The 27,897-nt window shown below is 38.9% G+C and overlaps 1 protein-coding gene across 2 annotated transcripts in view; it reads right to left on the minus strand.

Annotated features, from left to right (window-relative positions):
- PCSK5 (proprotein convertase subtilisin/kexin type 5) overlaps nt 1-27,897 on the minus strand; it is a 197,585-nt gene that overhangs the window by 43,307 nt on the left and 126,381 nt on the right. For both annotated transcript variants that reach the window (XM_080372918.1, XM_080372917.1), the window contains exons 9-10: nt 24,781-24,881; nt 14,132-14,235 (exon numbers count right to left, since the gene is read on the minus strand). In XM_080372918.1, the coding sequence (XP_080229044.1) occupies nt 14,132-14,235; nt 24,781-24,881 (205 nt within the window). The remainder of the gene's footprint in view (nt 1-14,131; nt 14,236-24,780; nt 24,882-27,897) is intronic.

A 27,897-nucleotide genomic window follows, 5' to 3' on the forward strand; every position in this document is an offset into this window, starting at 1 on the left:
TTTTTAAATGTTTCTTAGCAAGACTAGAAGAGGTGAGACTCCTGAGTTACTCTCATATTATAAATACCTCAAACTGACCTACACCAATATTTCTTTCAAATTTGACATTTTATTTACAAAAATAAAGCTCTAATTCTATATTACTTCAAGTTTCTGTCGTTTACCTAGTATATCAAAATGCTTCAACCAGGAAAGACAATTGTCTAAAGGAAATTAAGGGACGAAAAAGGAGAAATGTTTACGATGACACATGATTTAATTTTGTTTTGTCATGTCATAACTAAGAGAGCGTTGATCTTGAACGAGAATTCATCTTGTTTGAGCCATATTCCCTTTTTGTGTCAACCTATGACCAACAATTTGTGATAACTGGATGTTATTTCTGAAACACATAACTGTTTCACAAGTGAATAGCAAAAGCATGCAAGAACATTCTTTTTCATTCTTGCTTGTAAAACCAACTCCCTCATGCTTTTTAGATTAAGCACATTACTTGTATTTTTGTATTTTATCCCAGGAACCAATCCCTAAATACTTCTACTTAAAGACAAAGGAAACAGCAAACTTGGTCCTCCCTCGCCACAGAATTGCCTTAAATGCAGCTATTTATCAGGGATGGTAAAAGATTGAGTTCTTACTCTTACCATAACACCAGGGGATTTCAAGGTCAGAAAGCTGCCCAACAGACTTGTCTTAAAAGTGGCAGCTACAAAGATGCACAATGAGAAACTGAAGGTCCTCTGTAACATACAGTCATAGAAGCATAGAATGGTCTGGATTGGAAGAGACCTTTAAAGCTCATCTAATCCAACCTTCCTGACATGGGCAGGGAGATCTTACTAGATCAGGTTGCTTAAAGTTCTATCCAACCTGACCTTGAACACTTCCAGGGATGGGGCATCCACAACTTTTCTGGGCAACCTGTTCCAGTGTCTCACCACCCTCACCATAAAAATTGTCTTTGTTATGTCCAATTTAAATCTACCCTCTTTGCATTTAAACTATTGCCACTTGCCTTGTCACTATAGGCCTTGGTAAAAAGTCTCTCTCCATCTTTCTTATAAGCATCTTTATATATTAAAAGGTCACAATAACGTCACCCTGGATCTTTCTTGTCTCCAGGCTGAACAACCCCAACTCAGCCTTTCTTCATTGGAGAGTTGTTCCAGGTGCTAAAAAAATACTTTAAAAATTACTTTCATTGAGCTTCCAGTCGTGTTTATGTCAATTTATGATTTTTGTGTTAGTACAAATAATTTCTTCAGTAATACTAACCATGTTTTTGCCTGATAATAGATCAATTCACATCTGTTTTGTCAAATCAATTCAAATCTATTTTGTCAAATCTATTATCAGGTAAAACCTGATTTTTTTACCTGATAATAGATTTGACAAAAAAGATCAGCCCTCTGGATTTTGCCTTTTTTTCTGTCTGCAAGAAAGCTCCTATTCATTGATAAAATAAAATATATATTGCCCAGGAACACTAGCAGGACAGCTAGTAGAAGTTAAACCTTGAGTAGCCAGTGTAGATTTGTGAGTAATTTCTGTATGTAACTCTGATACTGCATCACCTGCTATGAGACTTTGGAGACACTTAAAAATACTAAACCACACCATCTTAAAACATTAAATCCGAGATGACATTTGCATTCGCAGTATTGGTCTACTTCAGGAATTTAAAACACATATGGTTATTAAGCAGACATTGGTTGACAAAAAGGACTATGAGTGAAATACGCTTTTGGGTCATCAGAGTCAGACCCTACTAGCAGCAACAGCAAGTACCACCCAAACACTTCACCCCTCTCATGAGGGTCAGTAGCCTCTGGGCAGAGGTCATTAGTCTTGGGATTCAGCCACCCCACAGTCCACGGTCAGCACTGAGCACCGCTGTGTACCCAGCACAGCCATGCCAAGTTCTCCCTTGCCTGCAGCAAGAGCTGAATCAGTTCCCAATTTACTTCTCAGAGCTTGTTTAGGTATGAGTAATGCAGTCCTTGAGCACATGGTGTCTACTACGCCCTGCATATGGGGACATTTTCCCCGGAGTCAGAGAGAACACCAGTGAGCCTTGCTAAAAAACCTCATCAGAGTGACCAGGAAGACTGGTTTACTTCTCTGCCTCTGAAGGAGCAGAGTTGTGATAGAAACAGAAAACTTGACTGCTGCTGGCTGGTGATTGCTAAGACAGACAAGCTGCTGCTTCTCTGCAGCAGCCTTTGGCTGTAAATCATAAAGCCTCAACTGAAGACATTCATTTATATCACTTGAAATGAGCCAGTTTATGCAAATGGAATAAATCTAAGGATTATGTGCATTTAGAAGGGAGAAAAAAGTTTTGACGAAATAAAGTTGGCTAAAGAGCATCTACAGTAATAGAAACTATAATTCTTGAACTAGTGATAGTCTTTTTATGCTGGATTCTTTTTTTCCAAACAGCACAGAGATACATGTAAAAATATGGAGCTTGCAAGTTTTCTGTAAACAAAGAAAGCCATTTTGTGACTGCACCATGGAGCACCTTTTAAGAAAATTGTATTCATTTCCTCTATTAGGAGCAAATTTATCCTCAGAAGTACATTTAGGATTCCCTGATAACTCAGAAGTAGCCAAATGTCATTTTACCCTATCAAACAATGCACACATCTTTTGGCGAGAGCCTCTATGTTAGGCTTCATCGCAGAACAGATGATGACAGATGAGTCAAAGGCACTGTGAGTGGAAATGCTGACAGATCGTTAGCAGTAGAAACAAAGACAGCATTTCTGTGCTGTCAGGTATATCAGACACATGCCACAGAACATTCTTCTTGTTCTGTCTCACACAGTAGCTATGTCTGCTCAGAAGTGTCCGTGTTCCAGAGGGATATTTACACGCAGACTAATACTTGAGTGAGCACAGGGCTGCAGTAGATACTGGCAGAAGAAGTGTAAACATAAATATGCAGAAAGTCATAACGAAGTGTTTTGCAAATTACTTAATAATAATGATGGTGCTTTTTAGAACTAAAACTACCAACCTCACCCCAAAGCAGAGATATTATTAATTAACTAAGTGGACTTCACACTGTTCCCATACAGTTATGTAGTAGATTCTGATCAGTAACCTGAAGCAAAAGGAAGTTAAATGTTGGAAGAAGGGTTCGCCAGAGTCAAGAAGACACTCAATATGAGTTATGCATCTTGCTCAACTTTATTAGTTTCTAACACTACTTATATAGAACCGATACACATGTATATTCGTAAAGCAGAAATATAATTGGTTAGTAGTCTCTAAGCACGTGCGGTTCTCACACCCCTAATTATCATGACTAAAATAAGCATTCTATCCATGTTGCTAATTGTGTCGCTGTGCTTCAGCCTTGTAGTTTGTTACTCCCTATATTCCCATACCGGTCCCTACCTTTCTTGGCCCTGCACCTGCTTTCCCAGCAGCTGTAGCTTGTTACAGCCACGGCCTGTTGGCACGGCATAATTACTTGGTCTCGGGATTCAAGAATAGCTCAAGGCGACCTTTCTTGTTATCTTCAGCACAGCAACTTCAGTACAATTCTGATTACAGGCCTATTCTAATACCAGGCCTGGATTGTGCAGATCTTCAGAGATTCTAAGGCCATGCTTCTGCAGCCACTCTTCTACAGTTAAACAATAAGCTGAGTCTACACAGACAGCTGGACCAATAAAGCTGGTAATAGACAAGCATTTGAATGAATTTCTGCATCTCCTGACTTAACAGCAACCCCCAGTAGCTGATTTTTCTGGAAGGAGAAAGTAATATGGTTACAAACAGTTTCAGGCATCTAACTGATCTGAGTGGTTCTATGTAGGCCCCTATCTTTCCCTATCATTACTAGATGTTCTGCATCCTGACAGGATGCTCTAAATGCTTAAAATACCCTATAATAGGTGGTGTGATCTGTTTCCCAGCTGGCCTGAATCCTAGTTCCACTACATTGGACACACTGATAACAAAACAACTGCCAGTTTTGTAATTACTGAAATGTACTATAGCAATGCAACAGTAATGAAGAGCTCCAGTGTTCCCAAAGGCAGATGCTTGTTTTTTTAAAAAAAACACCACAGAACAATGCCATGCATAAGATGTTCATCATTGCCATGGATGTATACAAGTATGGCAAGATATTTGCCTAGAACATTCTCACAAGTGTACTGCTTTGGTAATTAGTATATAAAGAGGTCATGCAAATGTATATAACTTTTATCTGTTATATGTTATATTTTAAAATACACTCCTCATTGTCTAGAATTAAAACATTCTGCTTTGGATAATTGTATGATTCAATTTTTAAATTTGTTCTTGTTCCTTAATACTGGAAATTTGTTCTTCTTCCTTAATACTGGAAAATAGAAATTTACATTTAAAATTAAGTGGCAGATTCTTAGGTTATGAGTCCATAGGGGAGGACTTCTATCCCTCCTTTTCCTCCCTGCCCCGCAATCCTTCACAGAGTTTTGTTAAAGGTCTGAGTTGGGCTTGTTAAAAAAAAATAATGCTAAAGGTTATAATTCCCATGGCATGCATCCTGTTAGTGCTGTCAGTCTACTTGGCAATCTTTGGAATACTAGGAGCTGTAGAGCATAGTAATTGTGCATAGCTTTACATCTAGGACAGACGGACATCAAGTCTGTCAGCTGCTGAGGAGGGGCACTATCTTTTAAAATCCTTTGTCTGCTATGCTGATCATGATTTGGTGACAATTCTGAGTGCTGCTGTGATAGAAATTTAAAGCCTAATTTTTAAAGGCCTAATTTTGCCTTTTCTGTGCTGGTACTCCTGCTCTAGAGCCATGTAATTTACATTTTAAAAACATGTCTAAGTTCGACTCACAAAATATGAACCCAGAAAAGCAACCAACTGTAACACAAAATGTCAATCTACTTTTCATTATGTATCCCAACACAGACCTGAAATTTCTGCTTAGACTCAGCTTTACCTTCACAGCTCCATTCCTCACTTTTCAGAGCCAGTAGAAAACAGAGTGCTGCAAGAGCCGATGAGTAATGAGAAGCTTTGATAATGAGGAGTTTGAGGCTGGGAGAAGTAATGACCCCTCCCTGGCTTCTCCAAGAGATTCCCTCTCCTCCTTTGTATGTCTCCCTCTCTGGAACTATATGAATACATTCCTGATCTTACATGTCTTTCAACTGGAAGCAACATTGTGTGGATCTCAGTTTGTGCTAGGGGGAAAAAAAATCGAATAACCATGATCTAGGCTGGAGAAGTCAATGTGTTTCCCAGCTACATGTTTCCCAGCTACCTTCTCCAAATCCCAAAGAGATTTTTTAGGTCTTGCTTAAGGCTAGCAGAGTTCAGAAGCCTGGCAGTTTCTTTGGAGTTAACATATGAAACACAAAAAATTCCTAATTCAATTTTAATATTACACTTAAGAAAACTTTATTTATGGTTGTGAGCCGAATTGTTGCATGTGGGAAGGAAACAAGTAATCTAGAAAGGTTGCTGGAAAAGGAAAGGAAAGGAAAGATTGCTGCTAAAACCCATGTGGTTTTACTCCACTTTTACTCAACTCTTTTAATTTCCAAATTCCACCTCTGATATTTTCTCTTACTACAGCAATGTCTTCTGTATGAAGCAAGGATAAAGGTTTTGGTATTGACACTGTGATTCCTATGATAATTAAATATAGTTTGAGATTCCTGAGAGCAAAGATATTTTCCTATCATACATGTTCTGTCAGGAAGACACCTCCACTCACTGTTAGACTAGCTATTAATTGTAGGTGGTTTATTTCTCCCCTTTCCCCATGCTAAACTAAACACTGCTCTGACTTCAAACAACTTCCAAGTAGGGGGTACAAGGCAAAAAGTGTTCATATTAACCTAACCAGTTCAACTAATGTAAGACTAATGCCTACCTATGTGAGTGCCAACATGTCTCTTGGACTTTACATCCACCAATCTCTTGAAGACTTCATCATGTATATATAGCTAGATTGCCTGTTCCAAAAATATATTTACTTTTCCAGAACTGTTGTTGTCACCTACCTACTTAGAATCATTTAGGTAGGTAAAGACCCTTAGAGATGATCGAGTCTAATCCTAAACCTAACACTACCAAGTTCACCACTAAACCATGTCCCCAGGTGCTACATCTACACATCTTTTAGATACGTCCAGGGATGGTCACTCAACTCCCTGGGCAGCCTGCTCCAGTGCTTGATAACCCTTCCAGTGAAGACATTTTTCCTAATATTCAATCTAAACCTCCCTTGGTGTAATTTGAGGCTGTTTTCTCTTGTCCTATCACTTGTTACTTGGGAGGTGAGCCCATCTCCCTACAGCCTCCTTTCAGGTAGTTGTAGAGAGCAGTAAGCCTCCTTTTCTCCCAGTCCCAGTGCCTTCAGCTGCTCCTCCTAAGACTTGCTCTCTAGACCCTTCAGCAGCTTCATTGCCCTTCTCTGGACACGGTCCAATACCTCAATATCTCTTTTGTACTGAGTGGCCTAAAACTGAACCCAGTATTTGAGGTGCAGCCTCATGACTTCCAAGTAAAGGGGGACGGTCACTTCCCTTGTCCTGCTGGCTGCACTGTCTCAGATACAAGCCAGGATGTTGTGGGCCTTCTTGGCCACCTGGACACACTTCCAGCTCATATTCAGCCATCTGTCAACCAACACCTACAGGTCCTTTTCTGCTGGGCAGCTTGCCAGCCACTCTTCCCTAAGCCAGTGGTGTTGCGTGGGGTTGTTGTGGCCCAGATGCAGGACCCAGCACTTCTCCTTCTTGAATCTCATACAGCTGGCCCTGGTCCATCAATCCAGCCTGTCCAGATCCCTCTGTAGAGCCTTCCTGCCCTCAAGCAGATCAACACCCATGCCCCACCCCCAAACTGGTGTCATCTGCAAACTTACTGAGGGTACACTTGATCTCCTTGTTCAGATCACTGATAAAGACATTAAACAGGACTTGTCCCAGTACTGAGTCTGGGGAACACCACTTGTGACTGGCTGCCAACTGGATTTAACTCCATTCACCATCACTGTGTAGGCCTGGCCATCCAGCCAGTTTATACCCAGTGAAAAGTATGCCCATCCAAACCACATGTAGCCAGTTTCTCCAGAAGAATGCAGTGGGAAACAGTGTCAAAGGCTTTACTGAAGTCTAGGTAGACAACATCCACAGCCTCTCCCTCATCCACTAAGTGGGTCACTTTGTCATGGAAGGAGATCAAGCTAGTCAAGCAGGACCTGTCTTTCATAAACCCATGCTGACTGGGCCTGATCACCTGGTTGTCCTTAGCATCACATTTGCTAAACTCTAGTTAACCAGGACCACCACAGTTAGCCAGGACGGCTGATACATGATTGAAAGCAGCTTGGAGAGCACTTCTGCCAGCTCCTTCAGTACCCTTGGGTAGAGCCCATCTGGCCTCATAGACTGTGTGTGTCTAAGTGCTGTAGCTGGTTGCTAACCATTTCCCCTTGGGCTTCATTCTGTTCCCCGTCCCTGTCTTCCAGGTCAGGGGCCTGGGTACCTTAAGAACAACTGGTCTTACTATTAAAGACTGAAGCAAAGAAGACATTAAGTATGTCAGCCTCCTCCTCATCCTTTGTCACTATGTTTACTCCTGCATCCAATAAAGGATGGAGATTCTCCTTACCCCTCCTTTTATGGTTAAAACATTTACAGAAACACTTTGTATTGTCTTTTACTGCAGTAGCAAGATTAAGTTCTAGCTGGGTTTTTGCCTCTAATCTTCTCCCTGCATAACTTCACAATATCCTTGTAGTCTTCCTGACTTGCCCGCCCCTTCTTCCAATGGTCATAAACTATTTTTTTTTCCCTGAGTTCCAGCCAAAGCTGTCTGTTCAGCCAGGTCCATCTTCTTCCCTGTTTGTTCATATTCTGGTACATGGGGATGCCCTGTTCCTGTGCTTTTAAGATTTCCTTCTTGAAGAATATCCAGTCTTTCTGGACTCCTTTGCCCTTCAAGACTGGTTGACAAGGGACTCTGTCAACCAGTCTCCTAAACAGGCCAAGCTGTCCCTCCAGAAATCCAAAGCAGCGGTTCTAAAGACACCCCTCCTTACTTCTCTGAGAACTGAAAACTCCATCATTTCGTGATTTCTGTGCCCAATATGGCCTCCAACCATCACATCACACACAAGTTCTTCTCTGATCACAAACAACAAATACAGCAGGGCACCTTGCCTAGCTGGCTCACTGACAAACTGTGTCAGGAAGGTATCTTCTACACACCTCAGGAACCTCCTAGACTGTTTCCTCTTTGCTGCGTTGTACTTCCAGCTAACATCTGGTAAATTGAAGTCCCCCATGAGAACAAGCGTTAGTGATTGTGAGACTTGGCCCAGCTGATTATTGAATATTTTATCTGTCTCTTCATCCTGGTTGGGTTGTCTATAACAGACCACCACCATGACATCTGACTTGTTGGTCTTTTCCCTGAGTCTTACCCAGAAACACTTGACCCTTTCATCACTATTGTCAAGCTCTAGACAGTCAAAACACTCCCTAACATACAGGGCTATCCCACCATGTCTCCTTCTTTGCCTGTCCCTTCCGAAGAGTTTATAGACATCGATCACACTACTCCAGTTATGTGGCTTCCAGTTCTTCCTGTTTGTTGCCGGTGCTGTGTGCACTGGTGTAGATGCACTTCAGTTGGCCTATTGGCCCTGCCACTTTTATTTTGGAAGATGCCCTAATTCTTATGTAACTGTTCTTAGGCCCGTCTGTGGTTTCTGACACATCAAAAACCCTTGCATCTTTGCTGCTGCATGGATCTCCATCCCCTAACACCACTGAGATGGCTAGTGTGTTGCATGCATTATACAGGAATTCAACAAATGTGCTCCAGTTTACTCAGCACATTGTGGAGAACAGAGGAGTTCACTAGCACACTGCCCCTCAGACACTGGAATGCCACTCCCATGCTTATCTCTAGCGAGCTGGTTTTATCCCTCTCCCTCTTCAAATCTAATATAAAGCTCTTCCAATGACCCCTGCTAATTTCTGTGCAAAGATCATTTTCCTCCTTTGAGACAGGCATACTCGCATCTGGTGCCAGCCAGACTGCTGTCATGTAGACTGACTCATGATTAAAAGCCCCAGCATTTTGCCAGTGACATCAATCCTGGAGGCAGTTAATAATCTGCTGGGTCTTCCTGTTTCTTGGCTCATCATACCCTGCAACTGGAAGGATAGAGGAGAACACTATTGCTCCTGATTCCTTAACCTGTCATCCCAAGGCCCTGAAGTCTCTATGGATTGCCCTTGGACTTCTTATTGCACTGCCTACATGAAAAACCTTAGTAAGGTTCTGGTCTGTGTGGCTCACATTTGGAAATGGTATGTTATATGCTTGTTTCTTGAATAGAATTCCCACAATATTCAAATCATTTAGCTTAATGTCTGGTAAACAGGACTCCAGATGTCAGATTCTTCTGATGATGTTATCATCACACTGGTGGTTTAGAGAGTGTCACTACTGAGCTGGAGTTTTTTTCAAGGACTAATGCATTTGGACAAAAAATCTGGCTTAAGGGGATTCCCTGGGTGGTGTATTGCTGCAGAAAGAGCTCTGTGTCATGGCTTGGCAGTGGAGCCATGGGCCTGCTGAGAAGGGCAGGTGGCCAGAGGACATGGTGTTAGGGGTATTCCTGGTGAGGAAACACTGCCTCAAGTCAACACAGCCCTGGGAAAGTGAGAGAAACAAGTGACGTGGGACATAGCTTGCATTTGCCCATGCTCATCAACAAGCTGAACAAGAAACTTACACGTGGCATTCTAAGTTGTCTACCTGAAAATGTCAGCTTAATTTTTCAAGCACAAAAAATCATTAGTCTAGCTTGCATAGCATATGGTCTTCCTCACTCCTGCAAAGACCAATGCAGCTTCATGTGCTTGGTGCCAGATTGCCAACTACCCCAAACTGGGGTATTACAACAGCCAGACTCAAAGCTTGTGTTTCACTTCCTCCATGCACCATGTGTATGGGCATCGGCGGAGGGTGGGAGTAGGTACTGGCTGCCAATGGCATATGAAAATATCAGCTAGCATCTTTAAGACTGGAAGGTCATGAACAGGTTTGATGTGGACATAACTGTTCACAAGTGCTTGGCATATTTCAAAAGTCTTATGCTAGCTTCTAAAAATGATTTAAAACATAATTTTAAATTTATTTAAATTTTAAAGATATTGAAAATATGCATCAGGATGTTTATGAATAGTATATTTGTCTTTGAAATGTACACATTGTTGGGAAGATTTTCTTGCTGGTCTCTGAATTTGTGCCTGGTTACTGGTCATCCTACAGCCACTTCAATCTGGCCAATCTAGGTCTCCGAACTAGGAGCGTAGATAGGCTTGCGTCTTTCTCACTCTCAGGCTGGTAATGCTCTGCTCACAACAAGAATAATCACCAGTTTTATTAAATACTGTAATTAAGAAATTATATTAAAAGGTTGTAAAACATTAGGTGACCAGTTCTTTCCAGTGGTCACTCTCCAGTGGAAGCAGCAGATACTTTGGCTAACCTGAAGGGATGCGACACAATGCTGGTAGTCTTTTACTCCCTAGCAAATGAGACAGCTCTCAATTTCTGTAGGAAGAATACCTCCACTGCACCTAGGAATATCCTGAAAATGAAAAAAAGGGGCTAGAGTCTTGATTTCCTGTCATGCTTCAGTAGCATTTTATTTCACTGAAATGTTATTGTCTACACTTCAGAGCCAGAAAGGGTGAAGGATGTTCTCTAAAAATCTCCCAACAAATTAATATTATTTCTTCACTGTGAATGGTCTGTTTTCCCAGAGACAGTATCTGGGGCTTCACTTACAGATAAAGAATTGTTCCTACAGTTTGATCACTGTTCTTAAAACTGCAGTGTTTTGTTCTGTATCTTTCAACCTAGAGACAAGTTAGCATTAACACAGCACTATCTTCTTATGAATGCAGTTGTGTACTCTGTTGTTGACCAAACAACTGACAGCACTGCCATAGCAAAACCAGATATTTTGATATCTTCATAAAACCAGATGTTCTCTAGCACGTTTCCATATAGTCAGTTAATTAACTGCTTTGATTATAAAAAATGACTCTGATTTTAAAGCGAAATTGAGCATAACATACCTCTTTAGTGACAAATTACATGTACAACTAACTAACCAGAGGATATCCCAAAGTAAGTATTAAAGTCTTTTCAGACTACCGGGTAATAAGTTCCTGAAAAGATACATGCTGGCTGAGAACAAAACAATAATAATAAAAAAAAAATACCAAGAAAAAATTCTTCCCCATTCCTGAGTTAATTCTATTGACATGCATTTAATGAATACTGTTTACTTGCCAGAAAATTAAAATAAAGGGCACTGCTTTAGCACATCATTGGCTGGCTCAAGCGTTTTTCATGAATTAAACTTTCTTTTTATGAATGTTAAGACAGGAAAAAAGGGAGATCTTGCAGCCAGTAATGACACCTGTGAGCTGAGCTCCTTCTGTGTGTTCTGCAATGGCAAAACACTGCCAGGGACTATAGCGAGGGACAGGGTTGCCATGCGGCCCAGCAAAACATCCCCCTGAAAAGGCATGCTGACCCACTTTCAACTACCAGCTCTTGCTGCCCCTTGGTCGAGTGAGAGGTTCTTCCAAGTTTTTGTTACTTTCACCCTTTCAGTTCTCATTTCTAAAGGAGCAGGCCTGTCTCTCTCTTTCTCCTAGTTTTCCTTTTTATTCCCCAGTATGCATGGAAGAAAGGCAGATTGTTTCCTATGACTGTCTTTGCTCTAGTTAATAACCCCCCCCCCCCCCCCCCCCCCCCCCTTTCCAACCCTTCCCTTGTTAAGAACATGCTGTGGAAGAGATATGGATCTTGTCATCAACAAAATTATGATACAATTCCTTACGGAACTCAGTCTGATCGGAGTAATTCATCTATGAAAAAACATATGTTAATTGTTACTCTTGGCAACAGTGAAGGATAATAGTGTCATATTATACTAAATATTGCCACGTGCAATAGTAAAAAAAATTGTTTCAGTTTTGCCAGCAGCAGTGTGCAACCCCCTTTTTGAAATCAGGTTTGGATGTTGTGATTAAATCTAAATCTTTTGCTTCTCCTTCATCCAAAACCAACAGAGGTTTAAAGAGAGCTGCATTTTTATTGGAACCATTTGCTCAGCCTATGTTGCCAAAATAATTTAGTTAAAACTAGTGCCTTTATTTGGGTTAAGGTTGATTCCTGAGCTCCACAGAGGTCAAGGCACTTAGCTGGTCTTCCTCTTTTTAGTTCCACCATGGAGTCTACAGCAGAGCTCTGCCAGTTCAAGTTGTATTTCCTGAATCTCAGTCCCCCAGTTGAGCTTATCTATGTGACTTTGCACAAGTGGAGAAGGATAAATCTTTTTTCAGACCTTTTCCTCACTATTTATCCACTACAATGCATAGAAAAATGTCTGGCTCCAAGAATAAGCATGGCCCAGTGGTGCAACAGTGCAAGTCCTGCTGCCAGTGCTGCTACTGCTGGTGTGTTAGTGTGACCTCTCATTTGATGATGAGTGACAGGTGCTGTGAAATGCCTCACAGGGTGTTTGCCTCTCTTGGTCAACAAATGAAAAAACACAAAAATACAGAATTTTGGAAGTGAGTTGCGGAAGAAAAATGCTCTACTTTATGCTACTTGAAAAGCATTGTTTGAACTTCAGATAGCTCCAACAAAATGACAATACAGTCACAATCTCCTGCCAAAACTTTTTAAATCTCAGGAAATGTTTCACAATAACAAATACTGTAATGTTATTGCAGTTAAGGAAGTGCCTATTTCTTGCTATGTATGTGTTTTGTGTGTGGTTATGTACTTGTAAATGGGACAAAACCAGGCTCTTGTATGTCAGAACATTCAAGTGATGAGGGGATTCGAGTCAAATACCCATTTCTAAATCTATCCTCTGTAGTTAGAGCCTGGTTTGGATCCAAAAATGAAAGGATTTTGGTTTGGTTTCTATTCCATTGCAGCAGAAATGTCATAGGTCAGAATGATATATTAAAGATGCTTTATGGTAGCAGTGCCTTGATCTGAAATACATTAAAGCTAGGCTTCAGATTTAAAGTGAAACCAGGGTGAAGATTTGATGTTTCTTGTATATTACATTCTTCTCTTAGGAGATCCTAGCACAAAACAGTTCAAATCTCATGTTAAAAGAAGTATTGCAGTCTTGGGTGGAATTCTCATGAAAAGAGAACCAGAAATAAGCCATTCTGGTGTTGGTTCTTTTTTTTTTTTTTTTTTTTTTTTATGCAATCCAAACTGAAAGAAGCAAGAATTTAGCAAAGGGGAATCAGAAAACAATCTGTGTTGAAATACAATATAGTATGGATTCAAGGTCCTGTTTTAACCCGTCCTGAAAATGTTTCTTATTTAATGGCACAAATGTTTACTTCTGCTTGCGTTAGAAGAGAGGAAAAAAGGTTAAAAAGATGCAGCTTTAATACGAAGTTACAACACTGTACAAAATTTTAGAAATCTATATAACAGTTGACTGAATAGTATAAATACTGTCCCATTAAAGTCCTGATAGCTCAAAATTTGTTTTTATCCCAAATCAGACAGAAACCTTAAATATTTATATACTTATATAATATAAATAAACCTTTTATATTAAATATAGATAATGTAGGGTGAATAATACAAAACAAAGATTTGAAAATACTGTTTTGTCATTTCAAATTAAGATTGTCAACAAATCAAGATTGTCAGCAATTCTGAATAAGAACATGGTCTGAATCCAGGAATTGCTACATCTTCAACTCTAGACTATTTTATCTGAATACTAGCTACACAGAGAAAAATTTAAAAGCACCAATTTACTTAATTTTCTGCCAGCAGTGCATGAAATAGAACTGAAAGGGACTGAGAAGATGGAGCCAATGGATTCTGTAGCTGCCATTTTTGGGTTTAGTCATTCTAAGAGGTTTTCCTTATAAAAGAGAAGATAGGCCCCTTCAGTCTAAGCCTGAAAGGTCTCAAAACTATACACAGCATAGGGTTAAAGAAACTACTTGAGATTATTTCTTCTTCAAAAGTATGAAATAAGAAGTTGCCTCTGATGGCAAAGAAGAAAGGAAGCTCTCACCCTTATAACCAGCTGCATTGGTTTTCCAGTCGTTAGCATTCAGATGTCCTGCACGTGAAGTCCTGACAATAATATGCTGTATGTCTCTCCAGGTCAGAAATGGACTACGAAAAAGGGGAAAGACAAAGTCACAGATCAGAAATGTTTTACCAGAATGTAAGGGTACAAGGACATGTAAGATAAAAAGTATCCGAACCGAAACAATCCACATTTCTCTTCTCTGTTTTCCTTTGATCCATTCTAAAGAACGTGTGCTAATTATACAGAATTACTACATGAAATCATTTATATGCCTAGGTTTGCAAGAAGCAGACTATAATGACATATGATAACCTATTATGAAACTTAAGGGGAGATGAAGCAGTACATTTCACACAGACTCAATTTGTATGACCACCAACTAGTGTTATGTTACCTACCTTGACCAGTGCCAAGGAAAAGAAAAGCAAAATGTTGGATTGCTGAAAAGCTCTGTTAAATCTTACTGCATGCTCAAGCTGGCAATTCCTTTAGACTTTCAGCTCCCACTGAAGCTATTTCAGGTGCTTCTTTCATTTGTCTGTTACCCCCGTCTTGGATTTCACTGAGGGTCTATGTGTATTCTTCAAGAATACCAAGCAGCCGGCACTGAATCTGAATAGTTCAGAGCTGTATCTGATTGCATCTGATTGCACAGATGTGTATTCTTTTAAGGGATTCCTAATTATCTGTCCACTGGGAATGTGAAAGATGTTTGCATCCTCACTATGCCTTTAATACCCATTTATCTTGTAGGACTAGAGTTTTAGTTTTTAGAGTTTTCTTGTTTCTCTTAGATCCACCCCAAGCAGAATTTCTTAGACGACAATATACAGGTGCATGGCCATCATTGTGGTATTTTTCTTTCTCCTTTCAACTTCTCAGTTTTTCTATCATCTGTAAGAAGACTAATAGCACTCAATTTAAAAATGCAGTTTAGTAAAGGGAATGATAAACTGAGCCACTAAATAAAGAAGTTGCAAAAAGTATTGCAGTGCAGAACACCAGTGACTCAGCATCATACTCAGAGTCATCTTCTGCCCCTATTGCACATACTGGCACAACTCTACTCAGTTGTAAAGACGAAGACAGGACAGGATTAAGTTTATCAGTCTGAGCACTGGCTGCCCTATGCTGTCTAGGACTAGGCAGTGATTGAAAACCTGGGAAACCTTGATTCAATTTCCTTAACCCATGCCTTTGTGTCTATCATACCAAGAAGTCACTTGGTCTGGCAGGTTAAGTGACTTATTCTTGGTGCTTCAAGGCATGATACTCGTGCTCTGTTTCTGCTTGCAGGTAGAAACTACACCAAGGCAACAGCCCCAGGTGTGGGGAAGGTCAGCCCATGGGTGACTGAGCAGGCCACCTTCTGGGGTGAGTGGGACATGGAGGGACTCTATACTCCTAAGACGACACATAGTCGAGTTACTAGAAATTTCAATGAGAAATTTCTTTGGGAAGCAGACACAGGGTAACCACAAACATGCAGAGTATCTTGAGCTTCTCTAAGTCTCCCTGACAGTGGAAGACACATACAAATATCACTCATCTCACTGTTTGATGTACACAAATGATTGTTGTGTAGATAGGCATCCTGCACACATTGCTTCGTATCTTCCAGAACTTGTTTTGTCAAAAGACTATCCTTCTGGAAATACTTGAATAATCAGTACTTTATGGTGCTTAAATATGGAAGCAGAATCCTGCTTAGCCTGTGAGCTGAAACCAAGTTATTGGGAAGCAGTCAGTGAATACATGTAATCTTTTAAAAAATGAGCACTTTCTTTTCATTCAAGATGTATGAGTTTAGGTTACCAGGTGACGAATTTCAGCCTCCGCAAGATGCAGCTTTAACAGAAGGCAGCAGGGATGCAGAACTGCAAACTGGCAGTTTCGTTGTTATAGAAAAACTTGCTCTTAGCCTATCCTCTCTGCACTTGTAGACATATATTCATGGGTATTTAACAAATGGAAATTCACCTGTGTTGCCAGAGTTACAGAAAATGAAAACAAAATTCAGAACCATGGTCCATAATTCCACACAGCAGAGAGTAAGTTAGGACATACAGGATGTTTGCTCCCATATAACTTATTTTTACATATTTTATGTTCTATTAGCCTTATAAGCCATATGCTTGAAAAAAAGTAGTAGTTGCCTAGAAGTGTAAGACTTCTTTTATGTGACAAGATTGTGAGGATTAATACAGACAGTAACCAAATTATTTAGCTATACATATTTTTTTTGTTTCCCTTGCAGTAGTATAATTTTAATTCTGAGTGTATCTTTTCCATTGTAGAACATTTCCCAGTGTGTGTGTGTGGACTGTGGGTATGCTGATGTAGCCTAGCACCTTTCTACCTACAGGTGGGACACCACAGGAAGCAGCATGTATCCTTTTACAGTCAACACAGTCCTGTCTACGCTTGCTGTTCAAACAGGAAGAGATGGAATAACCTGAAGAAGGAAGATAATTTTGTAAGTAAATCTCTTATTAACTGCAGCCAGACTTTTTTATACTTTCTTCCAAGCTCTATCAATTCATGGTCATTTAATTTCTCTCTGGTTTTGGCTATAAGATGTAATGGTATTCCCATGTTAAAATTATTCCGTTATTTTTAAGGAGAGCTGATGCCTTCTGTCCCTGAGTATTTATTAAAGCATTGATATGTCCACAGATACAATTTTTTTATAAAGCGCAGTTTCTCACACTAGACAGTTGAACAAGCATGACAGTAATTGTTTATCCAGCTGACCTGTAAAAATGATTGAAAAAAAGAGTCATGGAATGTAAGGAGCATTAAGTGTTTGTAAGATGGGGTATGCTTCAAGAAAAAAAACAAAACAGTATGATTTTGTATCAGCTCAGGAATTTCACTGAAAGCCTGTGCAAAGTCTTAGAAAAACATGCTTTAAGCCTTCAGGAAGACCTCCAGGAAACCCGAGAGCTGCATTCTTTATAATCTGGAATCTAAACAATCTGTTATTCTATAAAGCAAGCTGTCCATACTAGTGGTGAAAAATTAGGCGCTAAAATACTCCCCCGAACTTCTAAATGAGAGATTCAAGATAGGGCACACTCAACTGACTATTTAAAGAGGAGTGATGGATCTAATGGTAGATCTAACTATGCCTCGATAAAAGATCTAAAGATACTGCAGTTTTCACTTGACAATACTAACTTCTCATAAATTTGACTTAGTCGCTCAGTCAGAAAATGAGATTATTTTTCAGAATCACGGTTTACTTCTAAAAACAAAACCCATGGCAGATCTTGAAAACTTAACCATTCACTGCTGTATCTACTATCCTTATCTAATCATAAAAAATAATGTAAGAATTTCTGGGGCAGAACACCTTGATGAAAGGTCTGATTTCCAGGACACAACATGGTGTATAGTTAAATTACTGTCTCTTATACAACCTCCAAATCTGCTTGCTTGCTCTATAATTCATAAGGTTTTTTCATGTTTTCTTCTCAAGGAATGGCAGTTTGGGCATATTTGTATCTAAGAGATTTAGCAGCTTAAGAACAATATTCAAACCAATTTATGTAGCCTTCTCTAGAACCTTCACTATACTAAGAATTGAATGATTGCCCCACTGAAATTTTCTGTCTATGTTAGACACCTCATTTGAAACAAAATAGGTCTGCAATTCTTTGCCCATAATTTTTTTCAGAAACTTTAACAAAACCAACAACAACCATCAACCAAACAAAACCCTAAAACACCCCCCCCCCAAAAAAAAAACCAAAAAAGAAACTGGAATGATGTCAAATTAGCAGTTCATATGGAGAAGAAAGAGGAATATTTATTTATTTATGAGCAAGATACTCTAGCAGCCAATTTTAAAGGATCTGGAAAAATCACAGAATTGGTCAAATATTTGTGAAAGAGGTAAAAATTGGATCCTAAATGAGTAAACAGTTGTTTGCTAGCCATGTGGGCCCCAGATCCAGACAAGATGTCACTGATGTTAATTGATTGACCACTTGATTAATCTCAGAAGAATTAATGGCTAAACATCTCAAAATGAGCAAATGCACTAACAAGAACAGTACTAACTCTGTTTGATAATGGATTGATTTAAAAAAATGGGCAATTTTCTTCCAGAAAATTTTTTTTCAATGTCTCATCCAAAATTGCCTTGGGATAATACATACCAGACAATACTCAAATCAAACCAGAATAAGCAGAAGTGAGAACAACTGCATACAAAAGTGTTTATACAGCAGCCAAAAAATAATTAATATTGTGTCCTTAACCAATAGTCATACTCTAAGGTCCAGGCCTTTTTTTTCAGGCTTCTCAAAATGTTTATGAAACAAGGTAAATGAGAAAAAATGAAATAGAACAAATATGTTAAATTATATTACACATTAATATTCATTTGAGATTTAACTCTATGTTTAAGCAGGCTGCTTAAAAATAGCAGATGATCATTTTTGGCCGAATTTGATTTCTTCATTCCACAAGTAGTCTCCCTAGTGACAACTGGGCTAATCCTGGAAATAGTAAAGTATTCAGGCTTTATCCTTTCTCATAATGACACTGTGCCAAAAACAACTGTTCAGAACAAATAATTGGTTCAAGAGACACAATTAGCAAAAATATCACTCGATGCAATAAACAAACAGGGTGAAACTTTGAGTTTGGGTTTTTTTCAGCAAAATTATATGGTTAGCAACATGAATAATGATTGCTACATTCTCTTCATATCAAGCAATTTGAATGTGACAAAGGTGGCCTATCTGAAAATATATTTCTTGCCAAGATAGAAGTCTGATGAAAATTGGTGGAAGAATACAATAAACTTTTCTCCAAAGAATGAAGGAAAAGCACAATATCACAGAGTGGATTAAGAAGAGGATCACCATTCAATTTGGAAGTATCAAATAATCTTCTTTGGAAATCTTGGCTATAAGAGAACAGACATGGATAATAATTGCTATATAAAAGAGTCTCCATGCCCTAGACATCTTGCAGAGCAGTAGGAGATAATTTCACTAATTTCTGTATAATGCCACCCTTAAGGGCTTTATGATAAATTTATAAAAAAACCATAAAACATAGTTACATGGTTTATTCACACATTCCCATCACTTACAAATCAGCCAAATTGTGCCATGAGCTACCTGTCCTAATGACTCCAGTATATAGCCCCATGGACAGGAATACTAGCTATGTTAATGGGAGACATTCTTCTTTCCCAGATCACATAGAGTCAGTATGAAGATGTCTGTTGCACCACAGAATATTGAGAGGGATGAGATACTATGACAGTCTCTAACTCTTGTGCTTATCTTGTGCTTATGTGTCTGGTCTACACCATAACCATTGCATTCCTGAAAGTAAGAATATACAAAAATGGACCTGAGTGTTTAACAGTCCAGTCATGCACACATATGGATATACAAAATGGGGTTTTGTCATGTCTGACACTCCTATAGGTTCTAATTGTCATACACTTTGCAATAATCCTGTTAACTACCTGCTAGAATAGTAAAGAATATTATATGCTTGGCTGATCAGCATGTAGATATTTCCCTGTAAACATGTTTCTGCTCCAGTAGCCTTTATTTTCTGACCTGGTAAAGCACTGTTTATTCAACTAGTTATCAAACAAAAGCATTTGGTTACTTCACAGTTAGCTCTTGGTTCCTTCTTTGCTCACACTTCTTTCCTGGGTTCCACATTGATTGTCAGAAATTTGCCATTTTTCCTGCTAATTTCTGATTTGCATTCAGATATACCCAATCAGATCTCTTTGAAAGAAACCCAAGTCTGACTAAAGATGAAAACCTCTTAAAAAAAATAATGGCAGCTCAAAATAAGTCAAAGGTTAGTTATTAGTAATGTTAATGGCATATACAATAGACCTCTGTCTAAAGAGATGTGCAGTTAATGAAATTTTTGGGAAATATCTCTCTGAGATCAAATTGCTGTCAGTAGCCTTTTACACAAATTGCCATTTCCCGCCCCCCCCCCCCCCCCCCCCCCTTTCCCATTAATAGTTTAATTTATGTACCAGACAAAGACAAGTAGTGGTACACATCTGAAAACAAATTGCTGCCTAATTCTCATTAAGAACACATAATTTAAACCAATTACATTCCGAAGTGTCCTGATATTTGCTGTTTCCCTGTGGAAAGACACACTGGATCTGTCCATTTCAACAGTCAATAAGTAACTCCAGTACTTCATTCTTATTTTAAACATACTATTCTTAAACCTCTTAAGTTCACAATTTCTAAAATATCAGAATTGTCCATTTAAAGCTATAGATTTCTGAACGTCTTTTCAAGGTAAAAGCCTTTGCCTGTACAACATCATCTTTTATCAGTTTACATCTGGCTCTACTTTATGTCATTCAGTTTATAGTCATGCAGCATCTCCATAGTATCTGCAATGTAACCTATTCCTTTCGTGAGTCAGTGTTTGAAGGCTTTTGCACTGGCTACAACCATCTGTTGGATTATCTTCATACTGTTTTTTAGGACAGAGTACAGACAAGTTGTGATATGACATGACAGATATATTCCTTCAGATGCACAGCAGGATTAGCAGCCATATACAACCAACAGTGTTCTGGTGCACCTGTGTCAAGCCTGCAGTGCACACAGTGGTGGCAGATTCCAGAGTCTACAGAGTATTGTGTTATTCCCAGAGACAGAAAATCCTAAGTGCCAAACCCACTCCAGTCAATGGCCCAACTTCAGGCTCGTAAGGACGATTTTCTGAGGAGAAATCCCTTGAGAGAGGGCTAGCCAAATCACATCTTTTATTGTGCCCGTTCCAGAGGAAGTATGAAATGGGACCACCCAAAATACAGTCTGCACAGCCTGCTGAGGGACAGCATGAAAGCAACAGCAACAAAAGCCTTATTTCAGTTGCCAGTTTTAGAACCAGCTGTGACTTTGTATGTGGGGAAGCCTTACATTATCTTAGGTTAATGCAGGCAGTTACCATTAGCAGGGTACCCACGATAACCCAGATTTGACCCATCTGCCGAGTCCAATGATACTAATCACTTCTAATATAGTTGAGCTATGACACTGAGGTGCAAGCAGCCTCAAAAGAAAGAAAAGAATGACTGTAGGGAGACTGCAAACCAGTGAACCTGCTCCTCTTCCATGTTCCTTGTTTCCCCCTTGCTGTAAGAACACAGGCAATGAAAAGCAGATGGGCTCCCTGCTGTCCAGGTGAACAGCCAGCAGCACTCCTAAGAGCAACTTCAGAGACAACCCTAAGCAGCCTCTAAAAGCTGAGGCTGGGGAACACTTGGAGAACCAAGAAACTACAGGGGATAGTGCTGCCAAACTCTTAAAACACTCAACTGAGCACATGCCAACTGAGATTTTTGAAAAGCTTATAAAAGTAAAAGGCATTGCCCTGGCAGCAGAACAACAGCTATCCACTTGTTCTATTTCTAGCTGCTGCTCCAAAGAACAGACACAGTAAAACTCAATGAAAAGTTAGAAATTATCACAGTCAAAGTTTTTGTTTTTTGGTTTTTGTTTTTTGGTTTTTGTTTTTTTTTTTTTTAACCTAGACTCAGTTTAAGAAATGTCTGGACGGAATTTTCTTAAAACCTTTTTAAAGCAAGTTACATGGAAAATTTCAGATTGAACGATTATTCTTTGGCAAAGTTACATGTAACTGCAAACAGGAAACACTGGGCAACCTGGATTCAAGAGAGTACTTCCAAGTCAATCTCAGTATAATAACTGAAATTGCATTAGATGGTGCACGTGGTTAAAGCTCAAGAGAAACGTCGTTCTAAATTAAGCATTTACTTATGTTTATGTTTTTCAAATACTTCACCGTTTAGAGCATTATTTTAAAACTACTCAAAAAAAACCCCAACCCAACAAAGATTAATGGAAAGATTTCTAACTCACACACTAGCATTCCCTAATACAACAGAGAGTCAAACAATGGAGCAAAGACCTTTTGGCTGTTCTAACTTACATCCAGGCCAGACTAGCGCTCTGTTCATCTCCTGATGTCTCCTGGGAGTAGAACTTGGCTATTGGGGAAAACCCATCTCATAGGCTTAAAACCCTTCCATGGTATAATTTGCTGAAACTATACATTATTACAGACATTCAAAAAGTGTTCAGGACTAAGTACTCTAATTTTTAAGCATCTTGCTTACAAACAGCATAATTAACCTTGCAAAACACTTTTCCAACTAGTCTTAAAAAATCTCATATAAGCACTAGTGCTAGTAGCACAGGCACTAATATAGAATCTAAGGAAGAATCTATGTAAATGCATACTCTGAATGCAGAGTAGTTCCAGTAAGCCTTTACACTAAGCCGCAATATCATGTGTCCTTTACATGCCATATATTTTAAAAGTATTGGAGAAAATACTTAAAAAGACTTCAGAACTTCATTTTGCATAGTTTAATTCCTAGCATCATTTATTTTGGATTAGCTAAATTTGAAGGTATCACAGGTGAAAACTGCAACCTGAATTTTCGAGTCAGATCAATAAATAAGGATTTCTATTCAGAAACTGCTTAAAATAATCTGAATCAATTTTGTACAAACAAATCCCAGACATTAAAATGGAATATATTATCATATGATCTCCCTGTAATATTAAAGGCTTTACTTCATAATCTTTAATTTCACAAGACCAAAGGTTTCTCCAGTGCTAGGACTGGATTAATTTATGGAAAAAAACAGCATGGCAAACCTGGAAATATTCCTCTCCTTAGTTTCCTTTTTTCTCCTTTTTTCCCCTTTTTTTCCCCCTTCTTTATTTCATGGCTGTGTTCAGAAAATTGGTTTTAAGTACACACAGAAAAGTTAGTGGATGGAATACAAATAATTAAACCCACATTTATGATATTATGAATATAACTCCTTTGGATCTACTTAAATATGCAGGCTAATACTTGGAAATAAGTAAGAACCCTCCATATACTGAAACTGAATAGAATCTGAAAGGAGGCAAAACCAATACATTTTTGCCCTGAATCTCTTGTTAGCACCATGCAACAGAGTACTACATATAGAAAAAACTGACCAGGATCTTTATAGACACTGGCACATTTTGTCTTCATCACTGTATATGAAGCTTTAATACAGTCTTGTTTTTGTTCTATGCTAGCAACTATTAAATTGAGAAAAAAATCCCACCCAGACTAGTCCATAGGCACTAACATGGATTTCCCATTGGTACAGTCACCAAAGTTCACAGAGAAAAAAGGTTATAAAGTGTAAGCTTCTCAGTGTGTTTTAAGATGTCACAACAATATTTCGGTTGTAGGTATTGTGTGCTATAACTCTTTGAAACTTTCAATTACAATAGTTTGCTAGAAAATGCACACAAAATATCATATAAAATACAAACAATAAATCACAAGCAATCTGCTCATTAAGAAATAATTACAAAATATTTCAGCAGAATGAAATTTACGCACATGCACACATATGTGCATGTGCAAATTGTTTAGAATGAAAAGTTTTTTTTAAAACAATAGCATTATCTTAAGTTTTCAAAATATCTTTGTTTCTATTGACTGCGGTAAGAAAATCTAATTATAACGATACAAGTGCCGCACTACTTCAGACTATGTCAGTTTTTCAATTCCTAACTTAATTCTCATGACTATAACTCAACAGCAAAAACGTATTCTGTGTTGAATATTGGCCCATGGTTTCTTCAAAAAAGCAATATGAAACAGAAAGTAGTCTACAACTGTGAGCTACATACAATTTGAAATTACTATTGTGTGTAAATTTTTTACTTCCTTCAAAGGAAGTGTCTGTCCCCAAAGGAAAATGTTTTTCTTTAGAATTTAATGGAATCAATCTCCCAGCACTTAGAAACATTTGATTTCAAGCAGGATTTGGGGTGGATCATTCTACCTTAGACCTGCAAATATTATCCAACACAGCACAAAGTAATGCAAAAGGTTTTGAAACAGAAGTACCTGATAAATCTTCAGTATTTCTGCTGTTCCATGAAGCACATTAAAGATATATATTAGACACAAAGAACAAAATCCTGCAGTTGAGAAGATGCTTGTAAGACGGAAACTTTTCTGAGCTAAAGGTAAAAGGACTATGGACCTACACTATCCATGGTTTTTACAGCTGAGGAACTTAACCCATTAGATAAAACAGGTTTGTGTCAGCATGCAGAAGTTGAAAACATTCACTTTTCATACTACATTAATTTCTGTTCATGGTAACCTAACACCATTCTAAAACTTTCTTCAGCATTCAAGAATGGGTACTGCTAAGAAAAGCCTGATGAATGCAAGAAGGTGACCTACAGTAGCCTGCAGAGTACAGCAGAACTGGGCAGCACTGTGAGGGTACTGTAAGACATTGTGAGGATGCCACACATCATTTAGTGGAAGCTACCTATGTTCAATACCATTTCAAGTTATTTCAACACTGAGTACTCTGTTGTCATTTCCACAGTCTCAGCTTTCTTGCATGTGAAATAAGCACACAGATCTTTCCTGCCTGGGAAGACACTGTGAACTACTACAAGTTTCCAAAGCACTTTGAGATCCCTGGATAAAGGTGCTGGATGACTGAGAAAGATCTTTCATTATGTTTATTTTATTTTTTTTTTCCCCCAGAGTATAACTCAGATCTTACTTTGCTTCCAGTGCCAGTGCAATGATGCCTGCAGCCATAGGTGCAGAGGCTGAGGTTCCAGTATGGCTGTCTGTGCAACGCTGCCTCAGGTCTGTGGTGATCTGGAAGAAATTCAATGTGTGAAATTTAGAACACAGCTTCAGAAATCAGAACAGGTTTCATTTGCTTGAATGAGTTGCATGTACGTGGAGGATATTTCCTTCTTTCATTGCAAGGAGAGGAAAAAAAGAGGTGTCTGAATACATGATGATAGATGTTCTGAGCTTGAAGTTACTTGTGAACTTGGAGAAGTGTTCTCTGTACTGCACTGAAAACATGCTAGCCTCTGTTTATTGCATGGCATGACCAACAAAAAGCCTCGTAAATTAGAAAAACATGCAGAGGGTTTTAAAACTGCACAGTTAGAACTCTGCCCTTCTATTTGCATTTATAGAGCACTTTCCACCCAAGAATCTCAAAGTGCTTTACAAACAGTGCTTTACTAAATCTTACAGTGCTCCCTCTATACAGACTGGTTATGCCCATTTTAAAGACTATAAAAGAGGTATAAAGGGGTTAATTAGGTTGCCTGAAGTCACACTGGAAGTATGTGACAGAACAGAAAACAGTTGGGGTCATGCTAAGTACCATATTTAATCCTTCCTTCATGCCTTATGCAATAATTCACATGAAATTAAGCAACAATTCATTGGAAAATCCTGATGTAATCACAAGTATGGCCCAGACATCACCAGCCGATTAGTTATTTGCAGCTTTAAATTGTTATGTATTGCTTAATTATATGCTGCCACATATTTTTACATGTAATCTAAATGGACATATAAACCGTAGTGTGCAATACCAACTAGAGACACTGTCTTCTACTTGGTGTTAGGATGATCCTATCTCATAATGAATTTTAGGCCAATTCTTTCTGTAAGACAGTAAATGACATACAAAAATGTGTTTATTCTAAATTCTGCTTCTTTCAGGCAATGTTAATCTAAAGCGCTTCTAACCTACACTCTTCTTCCTGAAGAAGTGGTTGCCAGCAAGAGCAAGGCAGTAGAGGAAGAAAGTCACTACTACATCATGGAAGGTCAAGCAAAACCCACATGGACTTGAGAAAAATTGCTAGCAGACAGCAGTCTACAGCACAGAAACCTCCTTGAAGGTGGCAGAGTGAATGACCTGTGACACCAAATCTTATTCTCAGCATTTCAGCTGATCCCTGAGATTCTGTCTCTATGAGACATAAAATATCTGCCTGAGGGGCAGAGAAGTTGATTACACAGCTTCTTACTGAAGTATACAAAATTATTGTGCCTACATTTTCTCTAAATCACTGGTATTATACTTCATTTGCAACACAGATATGTACAAAGATGGGAGAAAGACAGGATCAGAGGATCAAAAAATCATGAAAAAGCACAGGGCATGTAAAAATGCCTGTCTAGCTTTGAAACTGGAAGATAAGCAAAATATGATCTGAAAAAACAGCCGCATCCCATCTGGCCAGAATACAAGTAATTGCATGTAGGAGGTTTAGGTTTCACACATTTGCATTAGCCAGTATACAAATTACATTAATTTGTACATGGCTGCTGACAGTTGTCATGACATGTAAGTGTACGCAAGCTAACACAAGACACTTCTAATAGAGAAGGAGCTAACAGCATGCAGGAAATGGTTGTTGAAAGCAAGCAGTGAGCAAGTAAAACAAAGTAGAAGCTTCTAGAAGTTGAAAGAGACGGATTTAATAAATTATAATGTCATACCCTTAAATTAATGAATTTCCCAAAGGCCAGATCTCTTGCATAATGAAGTCTAGAAAGAACCTTTTCCCCCCCTATTATTTAATATCCTCCATAAATACACACCTTCTTAAATATTTTCTTTTATCTGTCATCAGCTAAAAATTGAACCCCATAACTAAAATGTTCATATAATTTCTGTATGTGTTCTCTCCTTATGTCTGTGTATTAATTTAGACAATGAAATATTAATGTTGGAAAAATATTTATGCATGCAATCTCCATAAATGCCCTTGCCAATATTAAGAGATGGAACTGCAGCAGGAACAGCTAATACTATATTACTCATATGTGCAAATGCAAGTAGTGATTTTGCAGGTGGGATTAATATGTCCAAAGACTACATGATGACATGTACCCAAATAGAGACATACAAGCTTCAGGTATGCCATTTGGAAAAAAAAACACTGGTCAGTGCTGTGGTGAGGAGTGGAAGGAGGCCAGGAAAAAGAGAGGGCAGAATAAGGGACTAACACATGTCTCTTTTGTAGTCTGGTAGCTTGTCCCTTGCAAAAAAATGCTGCAGCAGGCACTTTCCTCAGAGGACCAAAGTGCAGCAAAGCCTACAGGAGCTCAGGTAGTGAGAAGTGCCCTTGTAGCAGCTTTTCTTTAAGAGACAGCCTCCCTCAATACAGTGAAAAGCACACTGCATGGTGCTGTGTTTCTCCTCGGGAAGAACATGCTTCCAGAGTGTTTTTACTGTACTGCAGCTACAGATACCAACCACAATAAACCATGATGCCTCTTTATCTGGCAATGTTGTCTCAAGTTCTAAGCGGATGTTGTAGCAGCTGTTTGAACTAAGGACCCTTATCTTTCTCTTTTACTCAGCAAATATTACAGCAGAAAATGTGTAGGGAAAGCCTTCTAAGTGGAAATCCCATTTGAGCGATTTCAAAGTAAAGTCACTGACAGGACCTGAGAGGTTTAGGTGTAAATTACCTCCAAGATCTGAGGCTTGTTTTTCTGCGCTGTGGATTCACTGTCAGAGAAGTGTTGTGTCCACCCTGAGAAAAAAAGTGTATAGGACCACCAACAGGCGAGCTAGTTTCAAGAAGAAAAATGGTGCCCCAAATTCCTGAACCACACGAGGGCAACATCATTAATTGCAATAAAGGGATGTGGTATATGACAGCACCATGAAGCCGACATGAGCGTATATTAGCTGTCATTCTGATCAATAGGGTGGGGAGGAGAAATTTTTGAATCTTATGTTGAGTACAAAACATTTATATGCTTCAAATGCCTTTGCAAAAACTGCTGATCTCTGAAAATGCTGATCAGACTGCCCAAGGGAAGTCCATGCAATATTTCTAGGGCCACG

The sequence above is a fragment of the Falco punctatus genome, assembly GCF_963210335.1.
Source record: "Falco punctatus genome assembly, chromosome: Z".
Lineage (NCBI taxonomy): Eukaryota > Metazoa > Chordata > Aves > Falconiformes > Falconidae > Falco > Falco punctatus.